The 11,946-nt window shown below is 33.3% G+C and overlaps 1 protein-coding gene across 1 annotated transcript; it reads left to right on the plus strand.

The window, feature by feature from the left end:
• The first annotated feature begins 674 nt into the window (after positions 1–674).
• Positions 675–4,103, plus strand: LOC147808033 (uncharacterized). Its single transcript, XM_087166837.1, has one exon. The coding sequence runs from the start codon at positions 675–677 to the stop codon at positions 4,101–4,103; it is 3,429 nt and encodes a 1,142-aa protein (XP_087022963.1).
• The last annotated feature ends 7,843 nt before the right edge of the window (positions 4,104–11,946 follow it).

Genomic DNA, 11,946 nt, shown 5'->3' on the forward strand with positions numbered 1-11,946 from the left:
TAATTATTTTGGTTAAAATAATTTTTATGTTTTGAATTTGTGAACTTGTAGGAAAGTATATATTATATCTAGTGTAAACAAAGTATTGATTTAAAATGTTCATAAGTGTTAAGGTTTGTTATATAAGGTTTATTATATAACAAATCGATAACTGAATATTACAAAGTATTCTCAGTATTTTGAGGTTGTTAATTTCGTTTTGAGGTTGTAAAAAATAGACATTTTCTATAGATTTGTGAACGATGTTCATTTATGTGTTTTCTTTTAAGAAATTATTGGAATATTAATTAGGAAGTAGTCAATTTTTTCCGTTAATTTTTTTCATGATTGAGAATTATTAAATTTAAGCCATGGCATTTTTGGGAAAGGGTAAAAAGGAGGATTTGATAACGTTGGCCACCGAATTAGAAATTGATGTGGATCCAAGTATGAAAATTATAACACTAAAAAACAAAATAACACAAAATGACACATATGATGAAGCGTTTGCCAGAGAAATGTTTTTCTCAATTGTGGAAGAGAGGAAAAGGAAGGAAGAAATTGAGGAACAGCGAAGGAAGGAAGAAATTGAGGAACAGCGAAGGAAGGAAGAAATTGAGGAACAGCGAAGGAAGGAAGAAATTGAGGAACAGCGAAGGAAGGACGAAATCGAAGCTCAGCAGAAAAGAGAACAAATGGAATTTGAGTTGAAAAAACTTGAAATTGAATCCCGTACTCAACTAACTCAAACTTCATCGCCCAATGGAAACGGACAACATAACGTTGACTTAATTAAGCTCATTCCTAAATTCAAGTTAAGGGATGACGATATCGTGATTTATTTATCTTTATTTGAAAGACAGGCTAAAAGAACAGGGATTGATTCTAAAGACTGGGTGTCATGTTTATTAACTTTATTGCCTTCTGAAATCATTCAACTAATTGGTAGAGAATCTGAAGAAAAATTTGAAGACTACGAATACATTAAGGCCATCTTATTAAAGAGATTTAAATTGAATCCTGAAAGTTTTAGAAAAAAGTTTGTGATGCACCAGAAAAGCACTGAAAAATCGTGGAGGGATTTTTGTTATGAAATCACGAATTATTTCGAAGAGTGGATTGATGGACTTGAAATCAAAGACTTTGCCAGTTTGAAAAATCTCATTATCACTGATCAACTTAAGAAAAAGGTACCTCATGAAGTAAGAGACCACCTTCTTGATGAGTGGGCAAATTTCGTTTCTCCAACCAAATTAGCGGATAAGCTTGACGAATATGACAGTGTACGTAATGATTCAAGGAAAACAACTGGAATTCCCTCAAAAGACAAAACTAATGAAAAGTGGCGACCTCGTTCTCCACCTTCAGAAAGAAATTCAAGAAACAAATCATTCTACAAACAGGCCTCATCAAGCGCATATACACCCCGTAAGAGTGATGAACTACAGAGGTCGTTTTCCAAACTATCTTGTTATACTTGTGGAAGAGAAGGCCATACATCCAGATTTTGCCTTAAAAATCGGCAACCTAGAAACACTCCTACAACTGCCCAAAACAATCTAATCCAATCGTCACCACTCCCTTTAGAAAAAGAAAAACCAGAAGTGCTAACTGCCAAGATCTCTATTCCTGTCTCAAAATCCGTGGATATATCTGGTAACATAGATGATTTAAAACTCGTCAGAGTTAAATGCGGAAACGTGGTTCTAAATGGCATTGTAGACACAGGAGCCCAGATATCGGTAGTCCGCGAGAAGTTAGTCGCCGACATACCTTGTGAAGGAGAAAGTAAAATAGAGATATCTTCTGCTTTCGGAGAAAGCGAAGTCACTCCACTGAAAATTTTCCAAATGAAAATAAATGACGAACTTCATGGTAGTGTACCTATCACCTGTGCTGTTTCAAAGAAGCTGGTAACCGATTTGCTGCTAAGTTCTTCAGCTTATGAGATACTGTGTGAAAATATTGAGCTTTGTCACAGTAATCTTCAATGGAATACCTCTTCAGAGGGGGAAGACTCTAGCGACGAACCATCACCATTGAAAGAAAATACTTCAAATTGTGCTGCCATTACCCAAATTTCACAAAAAGACATTAAGAATGCAAGAATGGAAAATGACACTAAATTGGATTTTAAGACTCTTCAAGAACAAGATGAGAGTCTAGAAAAATGCTTTGAATGGGCGAAAAGGAACAAAAATGCTTATACAGTTCAAAACGAAATTCTACTTCACTCGGAGAATATTTGTGGCGAAAACATCAAACAAGTTGTGCTACCCTTAGAGAAAAGAACAGAAGTTCTGAGAATGGCTCATGAAATTCCTCTTGCTGGTCACCTCGGTGAGAAAAAGACAACTCAACGAATTAAATATTCATTCTTCTGGCCTACTATCAAACAAGACGTTAAGAAGTTCTGTGAAAGCTGCAAGGAATGCCAATTGAAGCGAACAATCACATATAAAGATAGAATTCCAATCCAACCTATCGTCAGACCAGAAACACCCTTTGAAGTATGGAGTGTTGATTGCATTGGACCGTTAGAACCACCATCCAGAAGAGGTCATCGGTTTGTGATATGTGCAATTGATTTATGCACTAGATGGGCAGAAGCCATCCCTGTTAGAGAAATAAGTGCAAAGACCACATGCAACGTCCTAATGAAGATTTTTTCTCAAACCGGATTTCCGAAAATGATTTGTTCCGATCAGGGAACTAATTTCACAGCCAAACTCACCCGATCTTTTGAAGACTTACTTGGCGTATGTCCCAGATTTTCCACTCCCGGACACCCCGAGAGTATGGGTGCTGTCGAACGATGGAATAGGACTTTAAAAGAAATGATGAATAAAAATATCCAGGAACATGGAAGAAATTGGGACCTACACCTTCCCTATCTTCTGTTTGCCTACAGGGAAGTGCCACATAGCACCACTGGTTTGTCTCCCTTCCAGATGGTGTATGGAAGACTGCCACCGGGACCTTTATCCTTATTGAAAGAGATCTGGACAGGCGAACGTAGCGTTCCAGTCACTGCATCCCGCTCAATTGAAACTTACCTACATGATCTTATCGGGAAAATAAGAAAAGCTCATGACATTGCAGCTGAAAACTCCAAAATCTCTCAAGACGGATACACATCAAGATACAACTTACGGTCTAAGGATAAGACTTTGAATGTTGGGGACAAAGTCCTCGTGCTAATCCCATCGTCATCTCACAAATTGCTCAGTACTTGGCAAGGACCAGCTACTGTAATCGAACTTACCAGACCTCACTCTGCCAAAGTCGAAATGGAAAACGGGAGTATAAGGGAACTCCACATAAATAAATTAAGGCCTTATATTGTTCGAGTGGATCATATTGGTATCATTTTCGACCAAGATGAAGACTTTGGAGATATCCACTATGCACCAGCGGATCTTATGGACAAATCTACTGAAGACTTATGGACCCACTTGCAAAATATGAAAGGTGACCTAAAATATTACCAGCGAAAGGAACTATTCAATGTGTTAAAATCATACACCGATGTTTTTAGTAGCAAACCAGGTCAAGCCCATGTCGATGGTCATGACATAAAAGTTACAGCAGACTGCAGTCCGAAGAGATTAAAACCCTATCGTGTCCCCATTTCGCTACAAGACGAAGTTGATCGCCAAGTTAAAGAATTACTAGAATGGGATCTAATAGAGCCCAGTGACAGTGAATGGGCACATCCTGTGGTATGCGTTGCAAAAAAGGATGGTAGCGTTAGACTGTGCATTGACTTTAGACTTCTGAATAGCTTCACAGTTCCTGACGCATATCCAATGAAGATCGCAAAACACCTACTTTTTGAAATAGGTAAAGCCCACTTTATAACAGTAATCGATTTAACGAAAGGGTACTGGCAAATCCCGATGAAGGAAAGCGCCAAACCATATACAGCATTTGTCACTCATGCTGGCCATTACCAATGGAAGGTCCTTCCGTTCGGTTTAAAGAATGCTGGAAGTACCCTTCATGGGGCTAAACTCTCTCGGTGGGCCTTAGCATTACAACGCTACAATATGACTTTAACATACCGTAAGGGCAGTTCACATGGAAATGCCGACGCATTATCAAGGTTAACAGTTAATTCCTAAAGAAATCATGTATATATATTTGTCTTAAACTCGGAACAAAATTTAAATGTCAGGGTTGTTTAAAAGAAAAAAAAAGTGTTTTTTTTTTACATTGATAACGTGTAAAAGGAAAAAAAAAATAATAATAATTTTTTTTGTAATATTTTGAATTGTTTATATTTATGTTTTTATTTATCATAAGGAATATAGTTTTTTTTATATACTTATATATATATATATTTATGATTTTTGGGAGCTGCATATTTTGGAGCTCTCACTTGAATTTCATCACCTGAATAGAAGCTGTGTTGCTGTTTTTTTTGTTTATTGTATTTTTCAGGTTTTCTCTCTCTCTCTCAGCAGCATTGTCTCTAAGGTGACGAATGTGCTTCCTTTGGGGGGACTTGTAAGAATCGTCGACAATAGATGGCGCTGCGAGATACGAAAAAACTTAAGAAAAAAAAGAAGCTGGGGGTGTTCTCTAGCTTGGTGTGAGAAGACTGGAATGTTCTATGATGGAGCGCGAAGTTTCATTGATTATGTGATTAATTACTATTATTTTCTATATACTTCATGTTTGTTCCGTGGCATAAGTATGCATCTAAATAAAATCGTTTATGCCAAGAAAGGTTTATGGTGAAATCATTTCACATTGAAAGGTCTGAAAAAGAACCTGCGAAATATTACTAACTAAATCGTGAATAGCAATGGAAATGCCCATACAACAACATGAAATGGATTCTGCCAGCAATTTAGTTGATATGCCTGCAAAAACTCAACTGGATTCAACAAAATCAGAGAAGCCTACTCGTGACATTAAAGATATAGGGAAAATGACACTGGATAAAAGAAGCTTAACTAAATTGAAAAACCCTGTCGAAGGAAAGAAGTCGAAACCTACTAAAGGAAAAAAGTGGAAACTTGAAAAGAAATTAGCTAAATCCAAGGGCAAAAAAAGAATCTCGATAACAATATCTGTCAACAATCGATATTGGAAATACGATTACTATTAGTAATATATTTACCTATTATGCTAATAGAAGTAATGGATATGATCACAAACGTACATAATAAAAAAATATATCTGGAGACAATATTTTTGTTTCTGTCTTTTGCATTAGAGCTTATTGTAACATAATTGGATTAGTTCTATTAAGTTACTGGACTTGGGAAATATATTGTTGAGTGAAAGATCGATTTTTTTAAACATCGTGATAACAATATTAAAGAAAGTATTCTCACGATGCTAGAGACACCATGTTAAACAGTGGATCGGCATATCTTTCTGGATAGGGCGTTGTTTCCAAGAGGTCGTGAGTTCGATCCGCGTGCGAAAAATAGTAATTTGTGCACTCTAAATCTGTCGGGGTCACAAAGACCTCTAAGTTTCCATAACAAATCAATACCTTAGGGGGTACTGAATCGGAGATTAATCGTACACCGGCTCGGGTCAAAGTTACGATCTGTGGATGGATGGATGGTGTGTGAATATGTCTTCCCGCTAAAACGGGGTGTGATGCATGAGTGTGACAGAAGTCAAATTCTTGGCCGTAGATGTATCACTGAAAAAATAAGAAAAAGCGGGGGATTTCAATTTAATTTCAAGAATTTTTTAAAATTAAAATATCATGTTTGGCATATCAATTATATCTTGTAGCCATACTGATTTGCATCGCCAAATATGAAATCACCTCAAACAGGAATTTTAAATGAACCCTACCCCCTCAAACGGGACAATTTTCGTTTTCCGCTTGAACAGGAAACAGCTCACTCAAAACATCACCAACTATCTGGCAAAAATCTAAAATTTAAACAAAATCAGTTGAACATTTGTCGTCGTGAAAGGAAATATTCAAAAATAACTAATTTTAGTTATTTCCAAACTATTTAATTATTGTAGTTAATATGATAGATTTAATATATGGTGGATTACGCAATTTTATAAAATTTCAAAATTTTCCTCTTGGTAATTCAAAAAAAATTTCGATCATTATTTAATTAAATATTAACAAATGCACTGGTGTGAAAAATTAAGAGAATTTTCAGACTTCGTCAATCATCTCCAAAACAACTTATGCCTCTATCACACGAGAGAAAAATATGTGCAACTGCAAGTGTAAGTGCAACTGTAAGTGAAATTCCTACGTTCGGAGTTGCCGAAAGGGTTGCTTAATTGCCTGAACGGTTGCATGAAATTGGGTTACCATATTTTGTTATTTATCTTTACTTTTGGCTCATATTTAATTTTATCATATGATTCTATTATATCATAGTTTCTCAACGATGTTCGTAAAGATGCTGTAGAATATTGATTGATTCTGATTTAATTTTTTACATTTGTATTTGTATTAAGCCTTTTCTTCAGCAGGAAATTAAAATTCTGAAAACTTTATTTCCCCATTAGTGAAGTAGCATAGTATAAAAAGGATTATGATTTCTACCTCATAATATGAGATAATATTAAGATATCATTGAATTTCATGCTGCGTCCCTAAAAAGATAAGGGGGTGAAAGGGGGATGGACTTAAATACTATCTAGAATTTTGACGATTTTTTTACGTTGATTTGAGTGACTAAGGTATAAAACATGGCGCGTAGCGTTTTTAAAAAGTGCTTAAAGGTGCTTATTTTTGATTTTCATTTTTTAAAGGCCCTTAAAGGTGCTTTTCTTAATAAGTGTTTTTAAAAAGTGCCTTATTTTCCTTTTTCGAAAAAGAGATTTATGAAAAGCAATGTCGATTTTTGCCACATATTATGTAAAAACGTACTTTTCATATTTTTCTATTTCACGTTTTCAGAATTCATTCGTCCCGCACTGGATTGATCGTTAAGACACGGTTCCCAGCAGATCACCGAAGTCAAGCATCACTGGCTATGGTCAGTGTGCGGGTGGGTGACCACTTGGATCAGTCTGCGTAGGGACCGAGGGTGTGCGGTATGGGTCCTCGTTAAACTGTGCTACCGCAAAGTGCTCAACTTCTCGCAGGTCGTCGGGCTACCGAGGCGGGGGTGCCATCCCCTCCGCAGAGGATCAAAATTGTGATGGCATGTCTTCGGATCATCCTCCGGGATGTTTCCCAGACCGTCGCCAATAGCCCATTGTGCAGCTCTAGTGCGACGTAAATTAACAACAACAGCAGAATTCATTCAACCATGATCAATTTCAGCGTACCGTCAGTCCATAGCGTATGAAAACGCCAATCATTTTGCAGGTTTGGTGAAATACTTGCGAGTCCGCATGTGCGTCTAGTGAGCTGGGTTCGGTGAGATTCTTGCTCTCTCATGCTGTATTTTGCAAGATATTCTCAATTTCAGGCTTTATTTTCCACCCTCTGAAATCGAACCGAAAAATCTCTTGATCATTTTTTTAATGACTAATATAATCAAGAAAACAGTTCTTTGTCAAATTCTAGTTATTTTATCATGATCATGTAAAGTCTGAGAATTATTTTGCATTTTGTCAATTTACCTAGAGCTTTAAAATATTTTTTGAGTGCCTAAATTGTTCTTAAAAGTTGCTTATTTTTTGTTGAAAGATTTGGCTCCGCACCTTGTAAAAGCATAGTTTATTTATATATATTTACTATGCAACATGCTAGCTAGGCAAGTGCGGTATCATTATCTATGTAAACACTAAATCGAATGAGAATGAAAACAAGCTGTCTGATTTAATAGTTTAACAATTCGAAAATTTACAAAAAGTTTAATGTGTAGAAAGGACAATTTTATGACTTATACCACTTTATGCAATTGACATTGCTATCTAATCAAGTAAGGCATTTCTTCAAATTTATTTTTTAAGCTTAATTCAAAAACATAGTCCTTTGAAATAATTCTGTAGAAGAAATGATGGTTTAATGTATGAAATATAAATTTTTGAATTACCTTTCACTCATAAAATATCAAAACTATTAGATCTATCAAATCAATTCTATTTTTTAAATTGAGTCTAAAAAATACATAATAAATAATGTCAGACTTGTCTGTACTACAATGTCTCAGAATTTTATTTTCATCAAATTAATTTACATTACATGAAGGGATCATCAATTTTATTCATTTACACATTGCATATCAGGAATATCACTTTTATGAAAATTATTTTTTCCACTTTCTTAGTAAAATTGCTTTTTAAATATAAGAGAATTTTCAATGTCATACTTACATTTTATTATTGTAAAATTTAAAACATTCATTATTGATATAAGATAATTTAATTAAAAATTATAGGTTTTATTTTGGGACAAATTTATTGTAATATACAGTATATAAATTAAAATTTATTTATAACTATAAAAAAAAACAATATTTTATTAAGAACATACTTTTAATGTATCATATTATTTTGTTATAGCCCGTTACGTGTTTTAAATAATACAAGAATCAATTTAAAAAATAAAACATTTATTGTCAAGTGAAACATTTAAAACATTATTCATTTTTATTTCTTATTTTTTAATTCCTTCCATAAAAACAGTATTACATCTCTTTTCTTCTTTACCAGATAAACCTTACAGTATTATACGAAATATCTGAAATAAAAGAAAGAAATCACTTTCATGATAAAATTTTACCAACACATTATTAGAATAAGGAAGATTAAATGCCATTAATTTGAAATCATTTAAGTCCTTAGGTATCCCTTTTAAACTTATTTTAAGTTTGACAGATATTTTGATTATAGTTCTAAGATTATTCTATACACTAATGAAAGATGGCAGGTGTGTTTAGTTTTGTAGTTCTTATGTTTGGATTGAAATTTGTTTCAAGAAAAATAAATTGTATTTATAAACGAAGACTCTTAAAAATGTAAGTATATTGAAAAATTAGTAAGGTACACTTACATACTTACTGTCATTATAGAAAAGCTAAGTATCAAGAGATAAATGTGAAGTATAAATAAAAAGTAAAGTATCATTAGTTAACTTTGAATAATTATAAACAAAATATTATGCAAATCATCATACAAAAAAAAAAAAAAAACTAGAAGGGATGAATGTAGAAACAGACAAGGAGATTGGGAATTTGCATTTTTAATAATTACTTTTTATATATAATATACTACCTTTCTTGTAATACTTTTCAATAATTACTGGAAAATGGGGTAACTTTGTGAGAAACAAGGTAAATATTTACCACACATATTTTCTAACTTGTTTTAAAATGAGATTTTCAAAAATTAAAAGAATTCTTAGGGAAGAATAAAATAATTATTTCACTAATAATTATAAAACTTTCAAATAATCGGACACATGCTTTTACCATCAACAGAAACAAAGATTAAAATTTAAAAATAATGAAATATAATCATTATTATATTTTATGTTATAATACTGAAACAAAATTTGGCGAGTTGCTTGGCGAATATTTCAAAGTAAAGCTTTTCGCCAGTATAATTCTTTACATATATAAAAATAGAAATTATTTCTATTTAAAGTACTTAAAACTTTGATTGGAACAAATTATAATAAGTTTTAATTTTATTAGCTTAAAATAAATATTTTAAAAGAAAATTTATCGCAAAAATAATGTACTATACTTACCGATACTAAAATCGTGTGCAGGTTCCTGTTATGGTAGTACATCAACTGCATTGAGATGGTCATCTCATAGTGCGAAAGTATTTTTAATGCTTTCATTTTAAAGGAAATGTTATTATTAAACTAAAAACTTGTTCCGTCTCATCTATAAAAAAATTTCATCCGATCATCCTCTTCCTAACGTCGCCGCCATTTTTATTTACATTTGTATATGTCATCACATAAAATTGAAACGTCATAAAAAGCAAACGATCTGATTGGTTCATGAAAGAAATTGCCTGAACGGTTGCAGATATTTCGTGCAACCGTAATTTCTATATCACACGAGCGATTTTTGGAGAAATTTCACTTACAGTTGCACTTACACTTGCAGTTGCACATATTTTCTCTCGTGTGATATAGCCATTAGTTTGAACTTAATAAAATAAGTAGATATAGTACAAATAAGTAAGCTTTCAACAGTAATAATATATATGATTGATTGTGTATAACATTCATCGGTGTAAGAAGGTCTAAAATATTGACCACAGAATCAAAAAACAGAAGAAAAGACTAATTATAGTAACGGGCCCCTCTATGAATGAGCCTATTAGTGCATACCAAATTTTATTAATATCTGTCCAGTAGTTTTAGAAACGATCAACCAAATATGAAAATACTCTCACTTTTGAGTACTTATCGGTTACAAAGACCTTGGTGCGTTGGCGACTGTTTCCGATTCGGAGCCAACGAGAACATTGGTCCGTATAACCGATAAGTATACGTATTTTAATATCACGATGTATTGTCAAAAAATAACAATCTTTAAATATATCACACTAATTTTCCAATTTAACTATTTTTCCGATTGTATTATTCTTACGTTGGTCAATCCTTTCGTTATTCAAATAAAAATGAGATACTTTTCGGTTAGTCGAGCGCAAGCAAAAAGTCGCCCAAAAATATATACCCTCCAACAACTTTTTTTTATTTCCTTTATTTTTTAAGAGCATAAAAATTAAATGAAACAAAAAAGATTTCTCAGAAAATAGTTGGATTGCCTTGCGTCAGGCTGCTCAACAAGTAACAAAATTTATTAGCACTCACAATATTAACATATTCAATGATTATCGCTGTACACATTCGCATTATAATCTTTTTGATGATTTGCTATCGATATCTAACGCGATATTATAGTACTTGATAATTATAGTTATTATGAAATGATCTTACGCTATTCAATATGTATTGTTATCGTTAATGAGGACGATTTTGTTGTACCTGATGAAACTATGAGCATTATCACTAGTCGGTGATCTATGTAACTAGCATCTCACTTGATTCCTGTGTGTTGGCGAACTTTGCTTCATGGTCCTTGTAACGGGTAGACTATATTTGAGGGTGCCCCTTGATTCTCGCCAAATTGTGATCGCGGTTGATCGCCAAGCTGGGCGATGTTGAAACCTAATCGTGATTCTGATTGGTTTAGATTTTAGCGTTATTTTTAAATGCTCAACGGTATATGTAATTTCAGAGGTCCGTTAGTTCTACTTTGGAAACCGGTTGGTAAGGTTACTTTTGCTTCTGGTCAATAAGATCGAAGGTATGTGGGCAGTATGATAAATTTAGACAGTATCTGACTGCGATTAAAGAATTCGGTGCACTTAAATCTGAGAATATTCAAGCTTAACGAAGAAGTGAGTTTTTTTCCCCTTCTCTTTCGGTGCTTACTCCATTAATTTTTGCTTCGATTCAAAATGCATTTTATTGGGTTTATTAATTTTGTTCATATCGGGCTGATTGCAATTTTATAAAGTTTTGGCTGATGTTTTGTTCAAATTTTCCAATGTTTTATTGAAATATCATTATATTTTGGCAGCTATTCCTGCTACCACAGTGTTCCGCGTAAGCAGGAATGGCGCCAAACATAAGTCGCCAATTTCGCCAAGGGGCACCCTCAAGTATATTTTTATCCTTGTAACCAATAAATAACTTATTTTTTTATGCCAGTGTAATATTTATTTACAAAAATAGTTATTTTATTTAAAATTATCTTTGAGTAATACAATTGGTAAAGTTTTTTATTCGCATATTTAGTTCCCTGACTTAACTAAAAACTCGCAAAAATAAAAATAACGTCAATAAGGAGGCCACTTTATCATTCTTCTGATTAAATTAAAGGGATCATAACGCATGGATTGTGGTTGTCTATATATTTAAAATATTATGGTTATTTTTTGTCAGACTATGGATTTCAATGAACAAGGTTCGAGTAAGAGTCAGAGATCACGAGTTCGAAAAACCTCTGAAAGAGGGAGTTCGAACATTTAAAAATAATTCAAAGA

Source organism: Parasteatoda tepidariorum, chromosome 6 (genome assembly GCF_982258835.1).
Source record: "Parasteatoda tepidariorum strain Cologne lab strain chromosome 6, Ptep-v5.0, whole genome shotgun sequence".
Classification (NCBI taxonomy): domain Eukaryota; kingdom Metazoa; phylum Arthropoda; class Arachnida; order Araneae; family Theridiidae; genus Parasteatoda; species Parasteatoda tepidariorum.